Source organism: Narcine bancroftii, chromosome 7, assembly GCF_036971445.1.
Source record: "Narcine bancroftii isolate sNarBan1 chromosome 7, sNarBan1.hap1, whole genome shotgun sequence".
NCBI lineage: Eukaryota > Metazoa > Chordata > Chondrichthyes > Torpediniformes > Narcinidae > Narcine > Narcine bancroftii.
Window position 1 is genome coordinate 6893746 of NC_091475.1, and position 22566 is coordinate 6916311.

General features: G+C 39.9%; 1 protein-coding gene across 1 annotated transcript; it reads left to right on the forward strand.

Annotated features, from left to right (window-relative positions):
- Positions 1–3834: 3834 nt before the first annotated feature.
- On the forward strand, positions 3835–20348 carry LOC138738462 (uncharacterized). Its single transcript, XM_069888720.1, has 6 exons — positions 3835–4077; positions 7054–7170; positions 14134–14264; positions 14433–14594; positions 15798–16024; positions 19074–20348. Exons 1-6 carry the CDS (start codon positions 4011–4013, stop codon positions 19162–19164), a joined length of 795 nt encoding a protein of 264 aa, XP_069744821.1. The 5' UTR covers positions 3835–4010; the 3' UTR covers positions 19165–20348.
- Positions 20349–22566: the final 2218 nt, after the last annotated feature.

The following is a 22566-nucleotide window of genomic DNA, read 5'->3' on the forward strand; positions in this document are numbered from 1 at the left end:
CACAGAACTCTGGCAATATTCTGCTTGCAAGCTTTGATTGGTTGATTTATTCACAGAACTCTGGCAATATTCTGCTTGCAAGCTTTGATTGGTTGATTTATTCACAGAACTCTGGCAATATTCTGCTTGCAAGCCTTGATTGGTTGATTTATTCACAGAACTCTGGCAATATTCTGCTTGCAAGCCTTGATTGGTTGATTTATTCACAGAACTCTGGCAATATTCTGCTTGCAAGCTTTGATTGGTTGATTTATTCACAGAACTCTGGCAATATTCTGCTTGCAAGCTTTGATTGGTTGATTTATTCACAGAACTCTGGCAATGTTCTGCTTGCAAGCCTTGATTGGTTGATTTATTCACAGAACTCTGGCAATATTCTGCTTGCAAGCCTTGATTGGTTGATTTATTCACAGAACTCTGGCAATATTCTGCTTGCAAGCTTTGATTGGTTGATTTATTCACAGAACTCTGGCAATATTCTGCTTGCAAGCTTTGATTGGTTGATTTATTCACAGAACTCTGGCAATATTCTGCTTGCAAGCCTTGATTGGTTGATTTATTCACAGAACTCTGGCAATATTCTGCTTGCAAGCCTTGATTGGTTGATTTATTCACAGAACTCTGGCAATATTCTGCTTGCAAGCTTTGATTGGTTGATTTATTCACAGAACTCTGGCAATATTCTGCTTGCAAGCTTTGATTGGTTGATTTATTCACAGAACTCTGGCAATATTCTGCTTGCAAGCCTTGATTGGTTGATTTATTCACAGAACTCTGGCAATATTCTGCTTGCAAGCCTTGATTGGTTGATTTATTCACAGAACTCTGGCAATATTCTGCTTGCAAGCTTTGATTGGTTGATTTATTCACAGAACTCTGGCAATATTCTGCTTGCAAGCTTTGATTGGTTGATTTATTCACAGAACTCTGGCAATATTCTGATTGCAAGCCTTGATTGGTTGATTTATTCACAGAACTCTGGCAATATTCTGCTTGCAAGCTTTGATTGGTTGATTTATTCACAGAACTCTGGCAATATTCTGCTTGCAAGCCTTGATTGGTTGATTTATTCACAGAACTCTGGCAATATTCTGCTTGCAAGCTTTGATTGGTTGATTTATTCACAGAACTCTGGCAATATTCTGCTTGCAAGCCTTGATTGGTTGATTTATTCACAGAACTCTGGCAATATTCTGCTTGCAAGCCTTGATTTGTTGATTTATTCACAGAACTCTGGCAATATTCTGCTTGCAAGCTTTGATTGGTTGATTTATTCACAGAACTCTGGCAATATTCTGCTTGCAAGCCTTGATTGGTTGATTTATTCAAAGAACTCTGGCAATATTCTGCTTGCAAGCCTTGATTGGTTGATTTATTCAAAGAACTCTGGCAATATTCTGCTTGCAAGCCTTGATTGATTGATTTACTCACAGAACTTTGGCAATATTCTTGCAAACTTTATTGATTGATTTATTCAGTGCTGCAGTTTAGTTAGAGGACCAAAAGGGTTTTTTTCCCCCCTCAGCAGTGATTTCTTACTCAGTTGTCAGATTGAGTTGCTGAGTTGACATCATTAATTCACCAATTATCTCAGCCTTTAAAGACAAAGGAGGAAAAACCCAACACCCAACCCCAACCCACCAATTTTCCCTTGCAACCATGCCTGCCTGTCCCACATCGGACTTGTCAGTCACCAACGAGCCTGCAGCAGACGAGGACATACCCCTCCATAAATCTTCGTCCACGAAGCCAAGCTAAAGAAAAGAATGACTGTGATGATGTACGCAGATGACGGAGAATCAAGGGGAAGAGTTGACAGGAATGCAAGAGGGGAAAAAAATGGGAGTACTTTCTGCATGTGCTTGGTGGTCAGTGCAGGGAAGGTAAACTGAAAGATTTTTCTGTGCTGTGTGATTCCACAACACGCTACGGGATTGGGAGGGAACCTGGATTTGAAAGAGAAGTTCAAATGTTGTAGGACAAGTGGCTTTGTAGGCTACTTCCATTGCTATTCCTGCTCTTATGTTAATTTGGTAATTAATTCAGAGATTATCAGAAAGTATTTTTAATACTTTAAATATCATTGTTCATGATTTCACTGTTAATGTTGATAGAGGTATACAGTTAATGTTGATCTTTGATGACACAATTTAATTCATAGATTAAATTGCCATTTGGGGAAATATCACGACTTTGGCAAATGTAGAGCAAGAGCTCAATTGTTTTCATCCCAATGGTGACGGAACTAAAACTTACAAATTGCACTTGCTTATTCTGGGTACAAGTAAAAAGAAATGATTACGTTTAATTACAACTAGCGTGGCGCTTGTTGAGTTGCATGTGTGGAAAGAAAAACAAGCTTCACAGTTCAAGGGTCTTCGAATTGAAACATTATCACTCTATTTCTCCCTTCACAGATGCTGAGTGTTTCCAGCAAATTATTTTTAATTTTAGATTTCCTGCATCAGCAGTTTTTGAATTTCTGTTGATTTCTTTCTGGAGTGGTTATCTTATTAAAGGGTGTTAACTGGCAATTTATTGGGCAGAATTTACAAAGGGGTTATTCTTTCTTCAGCATTCCACCTCATTTCTCCAGCTCTCCTTCTTCTGGCCCTTTCTCCTGCAAAGTTAAAACACCACCTCTTTCACCCTTCTTCCTAAAAATTCTTTCTGGATGAAACAGCGACTACATAGAACATTATAGCACAGAACAGACCCCTTCAGCCCTTCTAGTCTGTGCCGAACCATTCTTCTGCCTTGTCCCACTGGCCTGCACTCCATCTATAGCCCTCCATACCTCTCCCATCCATGATCCTGTCCAAATTCACGTATTTTTCCAACTTTTGCCAACCTGACTTCCCACAGAGAGGAGACTCAACAGTGAAGGGTGATCAGTTTGCTGAATATCTTCACTTAATTTGCTCCTGTGACCATGAGCTTCTTTGACTTGGTACTCTAATTCACTACCTCACCTCCACTGTGACCTCAGTCTCGGGTGCTGAAGCCCAAAAACAAGTATGCAGCTTTAATAATAAATTTATCAAATTTAAATCTTAATCCAGGCAACTGTTAAAGAAGGGGTATAAACTGGTGTTCTTGGGAAATCCTAGGTGCTGAATATCTTCACTTAATTTGCTCCTGTGACCATGAGCTTCTTTGACTTGGTACTCTAATTCACTACCTCACCTCCACTGTGACCTCAGTCTCGGGTGCTGAAGCCCAAAAACAAGTATGCAGCTTTAATAATAAATTTATCAAATTTAAATCTTAATCCAGGCAACTGTTAAAGAAGGGGTATAAACTGGTGTTCTTGGGAAATCCTAGGTGGCAGAGAGATCCAGTTTCCTGAGATCTTCATCCAAATGTTTCTGTTATCGAGGGCCACATGATTTTCTTTACTTTGTCTCGCCTCTATTGATTTCCTCCTATTGACAAATCGCCTGGGCCATATTATCATTTTCTACTTGACTCTTATCGCCTCCTTTATCTTACCCTTTATCACTTTTCTTATAGGGCTCTGGTACTTTCTATGCACAAGCTACTCTAATTTTGGCTCATGGACGTTGACTTTATTCACCCCTCTATTCGCCTAATGCCGAATCTTTAAATTGGAAATGTCCCAAGGATTCTTGGAGATGCTTGTCCATTCTGTGAGTCCGTGTATCTTGAAGAGCCAAAATCTTCCAGTGAGCAGCGGAGTTCCGCTTCAAGGGACTGCCGAGTATCCCAGTCGATGTTGCCTTTCCTGGTGCGGTGACGCGATTGGGTGAAATCCAGGAAGCTCCGCCCGCGCGGCAATTTTCACTTTGCTACATTGGTATAAGAGGACAGAGAGGTTCAGCGACGCGGATGGCGAGGCAGTACCAACAGGGGCATGGATGGCAGACGCTGAAACTTATCGAAGGACAGTTTGCACCCCCTCCTTTCTGCTTGACTAAAACCCTCAACTTGAATCGGGAGGGTTTACATTTTTTTTTGAAAAGTCAGTCGTTGATTTTTGAGTTTGACCAATGTCTCCTGCAGAAAACCTGAGGCAAGTGCTGGTGGAAATTCCTAACCCGCAGCCCAAGGTTGCCGGTGAGTCTAAGCCCTGATCAGAACAAAAAAAATAGACGAGGCGATGGGGGGGAGAACTCTTGTTAATTGAGTTTAATGCACGAGTTTTTATGGATTTTGAATATTACGCTTGTTAAGTTGTCCATTTCTCTTATTGTTCTAAAGAAATTCTTCGTTTATATATAAGAAAAGAACTTCTGCGATATTTGGCGGGTAGATGAGAACGCTGCCTTCATTCTGCTTGTTTATCTGAAATTATTTCCGCTTAATTGTGTAACCTGACACACGAGCTATTGTAACTTCCCATGATTTACATTTAAAATGCTAAACAATTAAGCTGAAACAATTTGAGGCTGGGCTGACCATTATTTCTAGTAATGGAAGGCGTGCCAAATGAGTCCATTGATGAGTGACCTTCCTTATTTACACACTATTGATTTGAAAATTTAAATCTCGTGGTTTGGATGGGATGGTCACTAAAATAGATGTTGGGAGAATGGAATACTTTTGGAAATTGTGACCAGATTGTTGGGCACCAGGAAAACATGAGCCAGGGTGAAATTCTTTCTCTGTTCATCATGGGGGCCCCACTAAACTTTTTTTAAAGAAAAAGCCATTCTTCTTGTTTGGCTGTTATTTTTTTTTAAAGCTGTAAAATAATAATCGTGTAAGGTCCTTTTGGCTTGAGCACACCATATTCAGATGGTGCAAACATCTCTAGTTAGAACCGTAGAAGACTGCAGCACAAAAAACAGGCCCTTCTATTCCTTGCCCATTTCTTTTCCTAGTCCTCTCGACCTCTAACCCTCCATACCCATCCTATCCAAATTTGAATTAAATATTGAAATCGAACCTGCATCCACCACTGCCACTGGCAGCTCCCCCTCCTCTGAGTGAAGTTCCCTCAAGTGATCCCCTTTTGCCCTTTACTCGTGTCCTGTTGTTCTTGTCTTACCCAGTCTCAGTGGAAAATGCCTTTTTGCATTTACCCTATGTATAACTTCTCATAACTTTGTATACCTCTATCAATTACCCCCCCTCCACCATGTCTCTCACACTCCAGGGAATAGTTCTCTCCCTTTCAACTTTTCTAAATAACTCTGCTTCTCAAGTCTCGACAACATCCTTGTAAATGTTCTCTGCACTCTTTCAAGATATCTTTCCTGTAGGTAGGTGACTAAAACTGCACTCAATATTCCAAATTTGGCCTCACCAATGTCTTGTATAACTTCAAAATAACATTTAACACCTGTACTCGAGGCTTCATATTTATGAAAGCCAATACGCCAAAACCTCACTATGACCCTGTCGGCCTGTGATGCCACTTTCAAGGAATTGTATATCTGTATTCCCAGATGCCTCTGTTCTTCCACACTCCATTGTGCCCTGCTATTTACCATGCAAATCGTTCCTTGGTTCGTCCTCACTAAATGCAACAGTTCACACTTCTCCGCATTAAATTCCAGCTGCCATTTTGCAGCTTGTTCTGTCAACTGCAGATCCCGCTGCATGTTTTAAAAGGTTTCCTCTCTGTCAACTATACCCCCAATCTCGATGCCACTTGCGAATTTGCTGATCCAATTTTGTCCACGTAACGGACTTGTCTGGCAAAGAGACCATCTGCCGCGTCACTGGTGATCCTGGATATAGATGACAAACAACTGATGTGAGGCACACTGCAAAGCCAATGTCTAATCCAATTTACTACCTCAAGAAGTTTTCTATCCAACTGCTATCATGCTCTGAGTCTCCTGTACTATCCTGTACTGACACAGCATTCTTTTGCACTATGGGCCAACAGTGAATGCTTTTTATTTATTTCTCATCTGTTAATTGAATGAGATAGACAACAGACTCGCCAAGGCAAATAGCGCCTTTGGAAGACTACACAAAAGAGTCTGGAAAAACAACCAACTGAAAAACCTCACAAAGATTAGCGTATACAGAGCCGTTGTCATACCCACACTCCTGTTTGGCTCCGAATCATGGGTCCTCTACCGGCATCACCTACGGCTCCTAGAACGCTTCCACCAGCATTGTCTCCGCTCCATCCTCAACATCCATTGGAGCGCTTTCATCCCTAACGTCGAAGTTATCGAGATGGCAGAGGTCGACAGCATCGAGTCCACGCTGCTGAAGATCCAGCTGCGCTGGGTGGGTCACGTCTCCAGAATGGAGGACCATCGCCTTCCCAAGATCGTGTTTTATGGCGAGCTCTCCACTGGCCACCGTGACAGAGGTGCACCAAAGAAAAGGTACAAGGACTGCCTAAAGAAATCTCTTGGTGCCTGCCACATTGACCACCGCCAGTGGGCTGATATCGCCTCAAACCGTGCATCTTGGCGCCTCACAGTTTGGCGGGCAGCAACCTCCTTTGAAGAAGACCGCAGAGCCCACCTCACTGACAAAAGGCAAAGGAGGAAAAACCCAACACCCAACCCCAACCAACCAATTTTCCCCTGCAGCCGCTGCAACCGTGTCTGCCTGTCCCGCATCGGACTTGTCAGCCACAAACGAGCCTGCAGCTGACGTGGACTTTTACCCCCTCCATAAATCTTCGTCCGCGAAGCCAAGCCAAAGAATTGAATTTGTTGTTGGTGTACTTATTTATGTACCTGGGAAGCTGCGACAAGCAAGACTTTAATTTCACTGTACATTATACTTGATGAGATGACAATAAATTCTTAGTCATTTGTTGTATTTTTGTAAAAGAATGAAGCTTAATTCTAACCTTAAAAGTTGCCACGATATTATTTCTTTGCAACTTATTGGGTTTCAATGTTTTTACAATTTGAAATTTTTAAAGTTTTTGTTCAATTTTTAAGGAGAAGAAGAAATATTGGAACTTTTTACAAGAAAAATGTTCACACTCTTCCAAAATGCAAGTGCTTGTCGCTCCATGGTCAAAGGAACAACTCCGTAGTTGTGGCCTTTGAACTGGTAGGAAAATAGCACAAGGTCCTGTCACGAATTTAATTTAATTTTTTGTCTCTTTAGTCCATCTTCGTAGGTCCTATGAAGAAATTCTGAATTCCACAAGGGCACAAACAAGGTTAATGGCACTTCAAGCCAATGTTCCTCCAGCATATTTTCTAAGAAAAGAGAGCCACTCAGGTGATTGCTTGATTCAATATGTGAATGTTCTGTCAGGTGTTCACTAGTCTTTTGTAGAAATGCAGATTAAAAAGTGTCGGGCTGTTCTCTTTCCTTTTTTTTTTTTGCTTTTTGTCATGAGGTGCAGAAAAGGGCATTGTACAAACCTGTGAGTTCAGAGTCCAAGTGGACCACTTAATCCCTCATCCCTCTTTTGCCTTTTTATCAGATCATGGGTGATCTGTTTATAATGCTACTTGGTCATTTTATTCTGCCTTTAGTTACTTTGTATTAACAGACCTTGTTCATAACAATCTTCTATTAGTTTAATTCTTTTATCAGACTACATTTTCAAAAATGTAAATGCATCAAGCTATCTGGTGATATTCTTTCCCCCCCCCCCCCCAACCCCTGACCCAATTTCACCATCTAACTTACTGAAGCATTTACTAGATATCTGGGGTATCTTTAATTCCTGACATCAATCATGAATTCCATTATACGGAAAAGCCTTAGCTGACTTTTCTCCAATTCTGTATTAATCCATGTCAGACTGGTTTCATCTTTTTTATAAAAAAAAAAGCTGTAATAAAATTCATTTGAGCTGCTCAATAATAATTGTAAAAATTTGATAGTTGCAATTCATATTTCCATGTTAATTTCTGGAAGCATAATCAAAGATGAAAGTACAGAATTATGGTGGAGGAAGTTTAGGGACCACTTGTGCTGTGTTCAGGATAGGTTTGTCTCATTGGGACAATGAAAAGATGGTAGGTAAAGGAAACCGTGGCTGGTGAAACTAGTCAAGAAGAAGTGTATATTAGATATAAGAAACCGGAAGGGCTCAAGAGAAGTATATGATAGCCAAGAAGAAGCTTTAGGAAGGACATGAGAGACCTTGGCATCAGAATTTATTGTCATAAACAAGTCATGAAATTTGGCATGTAGGTTTAAGGAGAACCCCCAAGGTGTTCTGTTTGTATGTGAAGAACCGAGAATCAAGTTGGGGCTGCTAAATGATAAAGGAGGCAACCTGTGCCTGGAGGCAGTGGAGGATGGGGATGTCCTAAATGAATATTTTGCTTCAGTATTCACAAGAGAAAAGGACCTTGATCAGGGTGAGGTCGGAATAGACAGGCTTAGGTGCTGGACAATGTGGAGATTAAGGAAGAGGAAGTGTTGGATTTTCTTAAAAACTTCAAGATGGATAAGTCCCCAGGGAAGGATGCAATATACCCCAGGTTGCTGTGAGAAGTGAGAGAAGAGATAGGTGAAGCAGTAGCTATGATCTTTGAGTCCTCTTTGGCCACAGAGGAGATGCCAGAGGATTGGAAAATGGTAAATGGAGATGCCAGAGGATTGGAAAATGGTAAATGTAGTCCCTTTTTTTAAATAAAAAGTTAATAGGGAGAATCCTTGTGCAAACTAATGGAGAGGATTCTTGAGGATAGAATCTGTGAGCATTTGGAGAAGTACAGTCTGCTCCAGGATAGTCAGTGGGGCTTTGTGAAGGGAAGGTCTTGCCTCACAAGCCTAATTGGGGTATTTGAGGAGGTAACAAAAGAAATTGATGGTGGTCTACATGGATTTTAATGGCATTTTACAAGGTCTCCCATGAGAGACTCATCCATAAAGTCATGAATCACAGGGTCACTGCAACCTTAGCTGTGTGGGTTTAAAAAAACAAAAAATTGGCTTGAAGGAAGAAAGCAGAGAGTAGTAGTGGAAGGAAAGGATTCTTCATGGAGGTCGGTGACCAGTAGAGGGCTACAAGGATTTGTTCTGGAACCCCTAGCCTGGATGAAGAGGCTGAAGGATGGGTCCGTTAGTTTGCATATGACAAAGATTGGAGGAGTTAAAATTCAGTTTACCAGAGAAGTATATTAATTGGATTAAAGCATTATATAAGGGACCATTGGCGAAAGTGACAGTAAATGGATATGTATCAAAGCAATTTAACTTAAGCAGGTCAACACGGCAGGGATGCCCACTATCACCTTTATTGTTCGCGTTAGCTATAGAGCCACTAGCAGAATTGATAAGAACAGAAAATAATATGAAAGGGATAAAAATAAAAGACAAGGAATATAAAATCAGTTTATTTGCGGATGATGTTATAGTATACTTAACAGAACCAGAACTATCAATAAAAGAATTATATAAGAAATTGAAGGAATATGGAGAAGTGTCGGGTTACAAGATCAACGTAAATAAAAGTGAAGCAATGCCTATGAATAATGCGGATTTCTCAAAATTTAAGAAGGAATCACCATTTAGATGGCAAATGCAAGCAATAAGATACCTAGGTGTACAAAAAATAAAAATCTCTGCCAACTATATAAACTCAATTATTATCCACTAATGAAAAAATTACAGGACGATTTAGAGCATTGGAAAGATTTACCACTAACACTAATAGGAAGGATAAACTGTATTAAAATGAACATTTTTCCAAGGATATTATACCTATTTCAGGCATTGCCAATACACCTGACAGAGAAATTCTTCAAGGAGTTAAAGAAAATAATAAGGAAATTTTTATGGAAAGGGTCGAAACCGAGAATAGCACTAGATAAATTAACAGAATGGTATAAACAAGGAGGCTTACAACTGCCAAACTTTAAAAATTATTATAGAGCCGCACAATTAAGATACCTATCAGATTTTTATCAAACAAGGGAAAAGCCAGATTGGACCAGATTAGAATTAGATAAAATAGGTGAAAGATACCTGAACACATTATATAAATGGGATGAAAAATTGGTACAACATAGAAGTTCTCCAGTATTACATCATCTACTCAATATTTGGAAGAAGATTCATGTAGAAAGAAATAAAACAAATTATCAATTACCAAAACTAATATTGACGCAAAACAAGTTACTCCCTTTTACAATAGATAACCTTTCCTTTAGAGAATGGGAGAAAAAAGGGATTAAAAGAATAGAAAATTGTTTTTCAGGAAATAGATTATTATCCTTTGAACAAATGAAAGATAAATACAATATAACTCAAGATACTGCACTGGCATATTACCAATTGAGATCCTACTTGAAGGACAAATTAGGAAGCAGTCTGAGTTTACCAGAGGGAAGTAACTTTGAATATGTGATTACAGATACAATGATAATCATAACAAATATGTATATTAAACTGCAAGAAAAGGAGAATGAGGAAACAAATGGTAAAACTAAACAAAAATGGGAACAAGATTTAAATATAAAGATAAAAAAGGAAACATGGGAGAAGTTATGTTCTGGAACGATGAGAAATACAATAAATACGAGGTTACGTATGATACAATATAACTGGATACACAGGCTATACATTACACCTCAAAAGTTAAATAAATGGGACCCAACAGTATCTGATAGATGTTTTTGATGTTTTAAAAAAAAAAAAAAAAGAAATGGGAACAACAATTCATGCAATCTGGACATGTGAGAAAGTAGAAAAATTTTGGGAAGATCTAAACCAAATATTAAATAAAATTACAGAAAACAATATACCAAAGAATCCAGAGATCTTCCTCCTAAGTAACATAAAAAACAAAGAATTTGGAATTGATTTGGAGGATGCACAAAAAAAGATTTGTTAAGATAGCTCTAGCCGTAGCAAAAAAAATGTATTATGTCAACCTGGAAATCGGAAGATAATTTGAAAATACAACAATGGTATATAGAAATGAATAAATGTATTCCATTAGAAAAAATAACATATAGTTTAAGAATTAATATTGAAATATTTGAACAAATATGGGAGCCTACATGAAACACAATAGCGAAAACCTACCGGGGACATTCACTACCTAAATTAACAAAAGGAGAAGGAAATGAAAAGAATTGACTCAGTGGAATTTCTTGTTTATTTTTATTGAATGACAACATTGTTTGACTGGTTTAATGTATCCTAGATTTTGTACTTTAAATGGACGGGAGGGGGGAGGTAGGGAGGGTGGGATGGGAGGAGGAGGGGGGGAGAAAATGGCACTATATATTTGAAAAGGAAAAAGTATGTATCATGGTTAATGTGGTTTATGGTGTGAAAAATAAAAAATTATATAAAAAAAAAATTGGAGGAGTTGTGGATGGAGCTGAAGGTTGTCGAAGGTTACAAGAGGATGTCGACAGGATGCAGAAATGGGCAGGAAAGTGGCAGATTGAGTTCAATCCGGATGTGTGAGGTAATGCATTTTGGAAGGAAAAACCAGAAGGCTGAGTAGAGGGTTAATGGTCAGTTACTTAAGAGCGTGGATGAACAGAAGGACATTGAGGTTAAAATCCATACATCCCTCAAGGTTGCCGCACAGGTTGATAAGATGGTTCAGAAGGTCTGTGGGATCCTGGGCTTCATTAGGGTGATAGTGTTCAGTTGAGGGGTCATGTAACAACTCTACAAATCTCTGGTAAGACAGCAGATTGTGTTCAGTTCTGGTCACCTCATTATAGGAAGGATGTGGATGCTAATGGAGAGGGTGCAGAGGAGATTTATGAAGCTGTTACCTGGATTGGAAAACCAGTCTTGTGAGGCAAGTTTAGCAGAGCAGGTATTCCACCTCCTACAACCACAGGGGAAGGTTCTGGGGGGGGGGGTGATGGGTGGGGAGGGAAGAGTACACAAGGGAGTCACGGAGGAAGCGGTCCCTGCGGAAGGGTAAGAGGGGAGAAGGAAAAATGTGTTTGGTGGTGAGGTCCTGGAAATTCATTCTGGCGGATAACATGTTGGATAGTGGGTTGGTACGTGAGGACGAGGGGGGTTCTGTGTTTATTGGGGCTAGGGCAGATGAGAGGGAAATGGAGGAGATGTGGTGAGAGTGAATTAATAGGGTGGAGGGGAAGCCAAGTTTGTGGAAGAAGGCAGACATTTCAGAAGCTCTGGACTGGAAGACCTCATCTTGGGAGCAGATGCGGCGGAGACAGAGAAATTGAGAGAAGTGCAGGGAACAGGGTGTGAGGAGGTGCAGTCCAGGTGGTTGTGGGAGGTAGAGTTTGTAATAAATGTCAGAGGAGAGTCTGTTTCCTGAGATGGAGACTGAGAGATCCAGAAAAGGGAGAGAGTCATCAGAGATGGACCAGGTGAGTTTGAGGTCAAGGTGGAAATTGGCTGCGAAAGGGTGAGGACAAGTTTTGCCAGGCAAATAAGGGTGGTGGTGGGAGGTGACTGCTCAGGTCTGAGGTCCAGGAAAAAGCCAAGTGCTTTGAGGCAGGCCTTCTGTGTGGAGAATGGAAGTGTAAAGGGATTGGATATCCATCGTGAAGATGAGGTGGTCCGGTTCAGAGAATCTGAAGTCTTGTTGGAGGGTGTGAAGTGTGGATATGGGTGAGGAGAGATTGAACTAGAGGAGAAAAGATGGAGTCGAGGTAGGATGAAATTGGTTCCTTGGAGCAAGCAGAGACATTGGGCCTGCCTGGATAGTTAGGCTCGTGTATCTTGGGTAGAAGGCAGAACTGGGCGGTCCGAGGATGGGAGACAATGAGGCTGGTGGCTGTGGAGGGGGGAGGTGCCCAGAGTTGATGAGGTGAGAGATGGTGTTGGAGACGGTGGCTTGATGGTTGATGGTGGGGTCCTGTGGGGGGGGGTTGATAGGAGGTGTCTGAGAGCTGGTCGAGGTCAGTGCTCCAGACTACAATAGCACCACCTTTGAAGGATTGATAGTGAGGTTAGGGTACTTGCAGAGAGAGTTGAGGGCTGAGTGTTCTAAGGAGGTGAGGTTGGAGTAGGAGAGGAGAGTAGTGAAGTTGAGGCGGTTGATGTCCCAGTGGCAGTTGGAGATTAAAAAGGCCCAGAGCTGGCAGGAGGAGATGGCCAGATGAAGGAAGAGGTGTTGAAGAGGGGGGGTGTTGGAGAGTTGCGGCCAAAGTAGTGAGCCTGGAGACGGAGACAACGGAAGAAGAGTTTAGCATCTTTTTTCAATCCCAATTTCCTGTGGTGTTTTTCAACCCCCACCTATCATCTCTCGCCCTCACCACCGGACATCTCGTGTTACCCCACACCTTGATGAAGGACTCAAGCCTGAAACGTTGGTGATGTATTTTTATCTTTGCTACATAAAGGCACTGTTTGACCATTTGAGATTCATCAGCATTTGTGTACGTAATGTTTGTGCGTTCAGGAAAGTTCTTTTTCCGCTGTCCAATCATTCACTTTTCACTTCTCCAAGTTCATTGGTATCGTACAATCTTCCACACTGCACAGAATTAAACATTTATGATCTTCACTTGGCTCTGGTGCTTTAACTTATTACAGCTCAGGAAGATCTTTGTTGGTTTCAGAGAGATGTTCATTGGACACGCACAAACTGATCTTCAAGCAGCCACCCTCTTGGGTTTTTCCAAAAGATGACCCCTCCTTCCAGGTTGCCACAAAGAGTTCTTCTTTTTCCCCCACTTCAGGAGAAACATATTAACCAGCCACAGCCTCTACAATTGACCACAGAGATTTAGAATAGGCAGAACTCGAAATCCAATCTGAAACGGGGTCTTCATCACCAACCTGCTGCTGAATCTCCCCCAAAGAATGAATCTTTTCTCTCTGTTTGCATGACCCCTCTTCTGGCACCAGTCTTAATAGCAAAAGATTTTCAGTTTTTGAGCCTGGGCCTTGTCCAAAAGTGCTGATCCATTAACACCTACTTGTAAAACTCTTTGCATGTACTCTCTCATTGTCTCAGCAAGGCCAATTGGAGACATGCACTTGAGATGTTTGTGAAATGTGATCTAACAACTAAATCTCACGATCTTACCGCTGTTAAGATGTATTTTATCATAATTAACCCACTCTGTAACACAGATGTGACCTCTACCTCAGTAGTTTCATATTTTGAATGAAAGGTGGCTATTTTATGGTGATTACTTCAGGGATGCTGTTTGCAGACAAATATGCACACTTGAGTTGCATTAAAGTAAAAATCCTTCTGTAATGTGAAAGTTACCACTTAATGGAAGTAATTTCATGAAATAACCAACAAAATTTGTTACTTTATAGGATTACCTTTCAAGAAACGGCGACTGCATTTAAAGCCAGCTGTAAAGATAGAAGTCAAACTGAATGACCTACTATCTTCTCAGTTAGTGGAGACCCTCTTATTGCACAGATATCCAGCAATTGATGATGAGGTATGACATTAACTTGACACACCACAATTTTTATACTTGAAATGGACCATGTATGGACCAATTTTCCTGTAATCTGCAATAAAAGGCTTGAATATGCACTTGACTTGGACTATCCAGTACAGAATTGTATTAAATCCAGTGCTTTTTTTTTTTTGTTGCTTCAAACAGGACATGAAATTGATTTTTCCATCATTGATCATGAAATTTGTTCAGGAACAGCTGGAGTTGATCAAAAGCAATATTTATCGATCAATTCCACGATGGCGCTTGGGTTCCAACAGAGATGCATACTGCTACCGCAAAGCACGTAATCATATTCAGGCTTTCCAGGTATGCATTTTCCATCAAAGATCAAGTGAGAGGCCATCAGAATATCTGTTTTTCCTCTGCAATTTGAAAGTTTAAAATAGTAAGTGAAATGAAATAAAACCATCTATTCTACTCTTTATTATGTGCAACATTTAATCATTCTGAGTGCAGAAACTAAAGGTCTTCCCTGTTGTGGTCTCTTGAGATCCTAATTAAATCAAGTGAAAGAGAGGAAACTATGTGCCAATTTTATCTTGTTCAAATTCATTTTGGACATCAGGAGAAAGTCAAAGGAACACGACCCAGTCCTCAAGTGCTCAGTTGTGGAGAGGGTCAAGAACTTCAAATTCCTGGGTGTCAACATCTCCGAGGATCTGTCCTGGAGCCTCCATGTTGATGCAATCACAAAGAATGCTCGTCAGCAGCTATATTTTGTGAGGTGTCTGAGGAGATTCACTATGTCATCAAAGACTCTCGTAAACTTCAACAGTGGAGAGCACTCTGGCTGAGTGCATCACTGTCTGCCAGGCGCCAACTCTCAGGACAAGAATAAACTCCAGAGAGTTGTTAACTCGGCCTGTGACATCACAGGCACCAGACTTCACTCCACTGAGGACATCTACATGAGGGGGTGTCTTTAAAAACCAGCCTCTATCCTCAAAGATCCCCACCACCCAGGTCATGCCCTCTTCACTCTGCATATTATTACTGACTGTCACTCACTTGTGTATCGGCTACTGCTGTGGGAGTGTCTGCCTAGCTGGTCTAACAGATGGTGCTCAGTGTCCCACTGGCCAGACTAGGGTAGCATTGAGTCTGTTAATAAAAGCCAAGTATTATTCCATTCACATGTCTGAACTCTTATTGATGGGCTATCACTCTGCTAGCATGGGAAAAGGGTACAGGGGCTTAAAGACGAGGCTCAGCAGCACAAGGACAGCTTCTTCCCTGCTGCCATCGGATTCCTGAATAATCAATGAACCAAAGACACTGCCTCACATTTTGTGCACTTTTTTTAATATTGTAATGTTGCAAGATGGTTATAATACGAACATTTGCACTGATGCTGCCACAAAATACCAAATTTCATGAGAATGAATTCTGATTTCCTGTTTAAGCCCTGGCCATCTTTTCCTTAACTGAAAGGTGCAGTCAAGTTTTGGCAAGTAATGACTAATTTAGTTTAGACTTAAAGAAAATGTTATGAATTTTGTTTCCTTGCAGAAAACATGTCTGGAGCAAGGGAAGCTGTTATTGCAAGCAGAATGCTGGGAAACTGCATTAAACTACATACTGGTTGCATGGAGGTACACCAGTGAACTTCCACAGTGGGATATTAGCTTCCATAATGAATGTACAGAACAATGTTTTACAGTTTTAGCTGTTCAAGGCATAACAGCGTTGCAAAGAAGTTGTCTGGATATGGAGAAGCATAAACAACTTAAGAAAAGGTAAATCTAACAGATGTTAAAAGCAATAGAATTATTTTTTGATTACGAGGCAGCAAACTAGTTGTATCCAAAATACTATAGAAGTATGTAAAACGAGAAAGTCTACTGATGCTGGAGTTGAGTACAATGCACAAACTTGCAGGAGAAACTCAGCAGGTTGTGTCGTATGTGAAAATCTCATTGTTGTTCTTAATGTTTGCAATTCCATATCTAATCACAAGAGGAGGTGATGCATTTTTAAAATGGATGAAAGAATTGCTCGTATTTTATTCCCCCACCTCCGCCTCTGTCCTTCACTCTGTTTATAAACTCTTAATTTATTTTAAAAAAAAACTGGGATGATAAATAAAATTAATTAAATGCAAATTGAACTCAAAATTTGCTTGCTCTTCCATATCGGGAATGGAAATCCTGAGGGGACTCGGCACATTTTGAGGAGAAAATCGTCATGCCAATCCTATTTGTGCACAAATGATTTATTGAGATGTGGTTGCATAATCCTGTAGTTTGGAAATTTGGATCATTTGTGTATGATTTTTTTTTTGAGCTGTTGATTGATCTTGGGGGAGGGGGTCTGGTTTGCGGTTTTTTTTATATAAACTTTATTGTCGAATGCAAGTCCGTCATGAGGATAGTGTTAAAATTCAAAACGCAGGAGGGGATTTGTAATTTTTGTTGTTATGGTAATTGGTCAAGAATTCAATTGTAAACTGTACGGTAGAAACCAGGAATTTTGAGTTCATTCTCAACTGATGGCAGTTTGGCTAGGGGAGAAAGATTGATTAGACTACTTGGTGAACATTGGAATAGAATTGAATGTCCTGATGATGATGTTTCCTAATATCAGATTGTCACAAAGCTAATTTACTGAGTTTGCATATTAATGATAGCTAAAATGGATTTGGGCCAGGAAGCTTTACTGTAAAATAAAAACAATTGCACCCGAGTTGGGTGCAACATTTTGTTCTGACGTTCAGATTGCAGCTGATCTGTCTTCCATTTGTGTGTATGAATATGGCACTTTCTCCTTTTTGCACTAATTTGTCCTGATCAATGGGCCTTTTAAATAGGGAGGGGAAAGGTTGCTGGTTTCCATCATTTCTGTGTGAACTGCTTCCCAAAGCTCCCTCGATTGCAACCCTCTGAGACTTGCATGAGATGAAGTTATTCTGCTGTATTTTAACTGGTAAATTCTTGGGTCAGTCTTTGGATTTTGAGTGAAAACTGAAACCTCAACCCTCATGATATTGGTTTTGATAATGTTTCTGAGTTGCTCTGCATTCCTTTTCATTTATGAATCATCCTTTTTGGAATGAATGTCATTTATTGACCTAATGCTTGCTATTGGATGATAAACAAAGTAAATCTTTAAAATATTCTTAAAAATAAACAAATTGTTAATTTTCATCCCTTATTAGCCTTTTGTAATTGAACCGTATGTGACATAAATTACCTTTGTGCATTCTGATGGTCTTTGATGTGAACCCCAGAACTTATTTATTCCTTTGGGTTTTGTGTGCATGATCACACTCTTTCTATTTTTTTTTAAACAACTTCTTTCGTCATTTGTAAATTAATTTTTAAAATACTGATTTAACATTGTATGTTGTGGCCAAAATTGCCAAGTTGATGAAGATGTGCAACAACAATGAGAAATTAAAAGCTCAAATGCTCAAGTAACTCAGCAGATCTGGCAGTGTCCACAGGAGTTAAAGATATTTAACCAATGTTTTGGGCCTGAGCCCTTCAAGGTATGAGTAAAAAGCAGACGGGTGCCTCAATAAAAAAGCTGGGGAGGAGCACAAGCTGACAAGCAAGAGTATAATTACTAATCTATAGGAAATGAAACATAGGAATAGGTAGAGAGGAGCCTGGAGAAGTCTGTGTTATTGCTATCTGATTGGAGGATTCCCAAGGTAGAATCTGAAGAGTTCCTCCAATTTGCAGGTTATCTCAGTCTGGTAATGCATGAGATCGTGGACAGACGTGTTGGAATGGGATGGGGAATTGTAATGGTGGCCACTGGTAGATCCTCGCTATTGCAGCAGAGCTCAGAGGCAATCTCCCAGTCTGTGCCCAATCTCTTCAATGATGAGTAGACCACAAGGGAAGCACTAGTTGCAGTAGATGACACTCTGCTGGTTCATTTGGAAGGACTGTTTGGGGCCCTGAATGATGGTCAGGGAGGAGGTGTGGACACGTGTAACATGTTGAGGATGTGACTGCGTGTGGGATCACCTAGTAGTTGGCAGAAATGTGTTGGATGTGGAGGCTGGTGGGATGGTATGAGAGGTCAAGGGGAATCTTCTTGTTGTAAGTGGTAGGGAAGGGAGGAACAGGGCAGAGAAATGGGTAATGGGGGATGTGTGGGTGAAGGCTGAGTTGGGAGTAGTCGAGGGGAAGCCACGTCTTTTGAAGGAGGACATCTCTGATGATCTCGCCTGTCAGACCTCCTCCTGGGAGTAGATGTGATGGAGTCAGAGTAATTGCAAGAAGGAAATTGAATCTGTACAGAGGACAGGGTGTGAAGAGTTGTAGCTGTGGGAGTTGGTGGGTTTGTAGAAAATGTCTGTCAATCTTCCGAGATGGAGACTGAGATCGAGAAAGGGGAGAATGTTGCTATAAATGGACAGAGTGAATTTGAAGTTGGGGTGAAAGATGGCCACACATGAGGCAGCACTAATGTCATCTAATGCCTGCTGTTCCTCCAGCAATTTTGTTTTTACCACAATTTACACGGTGCCAATAAACTTCTATTCCACTTAGCTTGACATGAGATGATGGGAGTAGAAATGTACACTTTAATTTGCATCAACCCTTGCTGTATCTTCACACCATGGGAAATGCTTTCATTTCTTAAAGTAACCTTGTTATTATCAGTTTGTCTTGACTTTTCTGAAGTGTTCCATCAACAATGACCATTGAATGTTGAGATCTGGTGTTAATGACATTGAAATTTATAAAAAGTAACTGAACAACACAACTGTAGTTTATGTAACACAAGCAAAATAACTTGAACCATGATCGAATAATTTTTTTTCTGTTGCAGATTTAAAATTGCATATACACAAAACAAACTGATCAAACCCTGCCTTGAAAAATTGGATAGTATGATTGTCGTCCTGGAATGCAGTCCTTGAGTAAAAATATCATCTTGCTCAAAAACTTGACATTTCAAATTGAATGAAAAGTGTTGCAGTGAGAAAATCCTGTGCCTTAAAAGGACAATATGACGAAAGCGATATGCTTACACCAAATTGTTTAAAATAAAGTGTCCAGCTTTGCCTTAAATTGGATCCAGCATAACATGGAAATACACAATTGCTGGAGGAACTCAGCAGGTTGTGCAGTGTCCATAGGAGGCAAAGATGTACAACCAAGGTACGAGCAAAAGGCAGGTAGGTGCTTGAATAAAAAGGTGGGGGAGGGAAGAAGGGGCAAGGGGAGGAGCAAAGGTCGACATGGATAGAGGGCAGTTCTCCCCTTTTCTCTCCTGTCCTCCTATCCGTGAACACCTATGGCCTCTTGGTTGTTAGCCTGTGTTCCTCCCCTTGCCCCTTCTTTCCTCCTCCCACTGCCTTTTTAGGCCCCAGCCTGCTTTTTGGTCATGCGTTGACAAAGGACTTGAGCCTGAAATGTTAGTTGTACTGTCTATCTTTGCCTCCTATTGACTTGTAGGGCTTGCTGAGTTTCACCAGCAAGCTTGTCTGTTTACTACTCTCACGGTGACTGAAGGCTTTCTGGTTTCATAACGTAATGGAAAATTGGAATTTAAAGGAGGGTCTTTAAAATGTAATGAACAAATGTATTTGATTTTTAGAATTGTGAAAATCACATGAATTTTACTCCCTTTTGTATCAGAAACTATGTTGTAGGTAAGTTAATGTACAGGTAGAATGTATTCTGCAACAAATTTGGAGCAAGAGCAGTATTAGTAATCTAATAATGGCAATTGCACTTTAACCTTTGATCAAGTACCTTTTTAATATGGAGTTTCTGTATTTAAAAAAAGAATTTTGGCAAATGTTAGGAATATTTTTCATGTTTTCAAAAAAAATTTCTTAAGTAAATGTACCTGTAGGATGTAACATGTTAATTCTTAAACATAAATGAAATGTATCTAATGTGAGTCAACTTTTCATTTTATGTTCTGGATATTGTAAATGAGAATTTGGTGTTCAGTGTGTGTGTGTGTGAGATTTCACTGTTTTCAACAGTATTATTTTCAATTTTGTAAACTTAATAATATTGCAAATTGCAACAGCTTCGTCATGCAGACAAAGCGAGGGAATCAGAGTTTTATTAAAAATGCTGCATTTACCAATTAGTGATTTCTCTCAATGAAGTTGTAAAATGAAGAAACCGTTAAAGTCAGCTGCTTGTTTCAATTCAAGTGGTACACAATATTGGTGTTGTAACTTGCAACTTTAAAGCAATTTGTGGGCATTGATTCCAAAGCTTTCTTTACTGGTGCTACAGAAATCTCTGGATTCTGTATCTTTCTCCTGTTGCTTGATTATTTTAAACTTTTTATTTATTGCACTATGAACTGTATCAACGATGTATCCAAATGTTTTTCATCAAATATACAGTGATATTTTCCCTCCACCCCCCCCCACCCCGCCCCTTCCCACCCTGTTGCTTGGTCTTGAAGCCCTTTGAGCGCTGAATAATTTATCCCCATCCTGTAGCATCAGTTAAACTTCCAATGAGGAAATTAATACCTGTCAGCTAGAGGTACAACTGCAAAATGAGAGTCCCATCATTTTTAATGATTGTTTGGAAAGGGCATACTTGAGTTTAGTCTTAAATTAGATGTTTTTTTGAAATTGGGTCCAGATGCGAGGCACGGAAGTACCTGTAAAGGACCTCTGATGGTTCTTGATTGGATGAGTGGGAAGAATTTTCTGAGAAAAGCTAAATTTATTCGTATGCTTTGAGATCAACAAGGCAGGAACAATGCTGAATTTAGCTCTGGGGTATGAAGCAGAGGATTTGGAGCATGTTTCATTTTGAAGATATGTTTAGGGAACAATATATTTGGTTCAGAATGGGTATGAAATGGGATTCCAAAGAGTATGTTGTGATGCCTGGGTCTGATGCTTTAGGAATCTGCATTCTGTCATCCTGGCTCAGTCTATATTAGTTTTGAAATTTGGCTAGCAGTTGAATCCAAAAGTAATGTGAAATTGTCCAGTGTAGTAAACATTTATTTAATACAATTGGCATAAAGAACAAAGATAACACGAAATATAAAATGTTATGCACTGTTAACATAAATGCGGAGTCTAAAATAGTGGGAGTAAGATATTCAATGAGAAATACAAAATTATAAACTTGGTGAATATTTGCAGGTAAGAACAGTGGAATTGGAATTATTTGGATTTCTTTTAAAGTGCCAGTATGGGCAGAGTTCCTTAATTCCGGGCTGTATTTTTTTTCTGCAATTCTAAAGCACAATTAACATCTGAAAATTGTATCTATACAAGACTCCTTTTCTCCATATTCTCTAACCTCAATGTCGCAACACTGCAGAGTCTTGGTTACCCAAAGAAAGCAGTGAGAGCATTGAAAGACCTATATGATGATGTTCAGTATCTTGCTGGTTTATATTTACTTTGTCCTGCATTTACTTAAGTCAGAAAAATTGGAAGTATGGACTACATCTGTAAACAACAATTGAGTGAGTCAATTCAGAATCCCTCTTGAACAAACTAAAAATCTGGCATTTCAATATAATGGGGTGCAATAATTTATTAAGTACATGGTATCTGCAGAGGAAACATCAATTGATTCAAGACAGTAAATTTTGATCAGAATATCTGTTCTGATTGTGAAATAACCATTGGTGATTTAAAAATTAAAAAGAAAAAAAAAACTTTTTTGCAAGGTGATGTAAAGGATGCTTGAAAAATATTTCAACCAATAGCTTGAAATATGCCTGGGACTGTCAGATTGTGGAAGCTCAGCAAGCTCAGGCCTGGTTTGTACTTGGTGTGGAGACCACCTAGGAACACCAGGAGCTGTAGGTTTTAGTGAGGGCGCAGGACAAGTGGCGACTCTATCTGCCTTCCGTTAGATAAAAGTCAGAATTTAGAAAATAAGAGGCCATTTGGCCCTTCAAGCCTACACTGCCATTTATTTGGCTGATCATCTACCCAGTACCTGCCTTCTCCCCTGATCCCCTTAACTCCCTCTTAAATCTAGATAAGGAACCAGCTTCAACTACTTGTCACAAAGAATTTCATGGATATATTACATTCTAAATGTAGTGTGACAGATTGTAATATTTTAAATTTTATATAGGTATGCATTTGAAAAATTGTGGGGTTTTTAGTTGGGTCATACAGATACAAACACTTAAAAACCGATATCATTGAAAATGCTGGCGCTCTGCTCAAGCCAGACAGTCCAGGCTCTGAATGCCTTTGCACAAACTTTGAAGAATGCCTGTAAGGTCTTCACAACTAGTTGTTAATTGGACATGCTGTGGAGTAATGGATTATTTTGTACTGCAACAGATGAATGAACTCAGAACATTG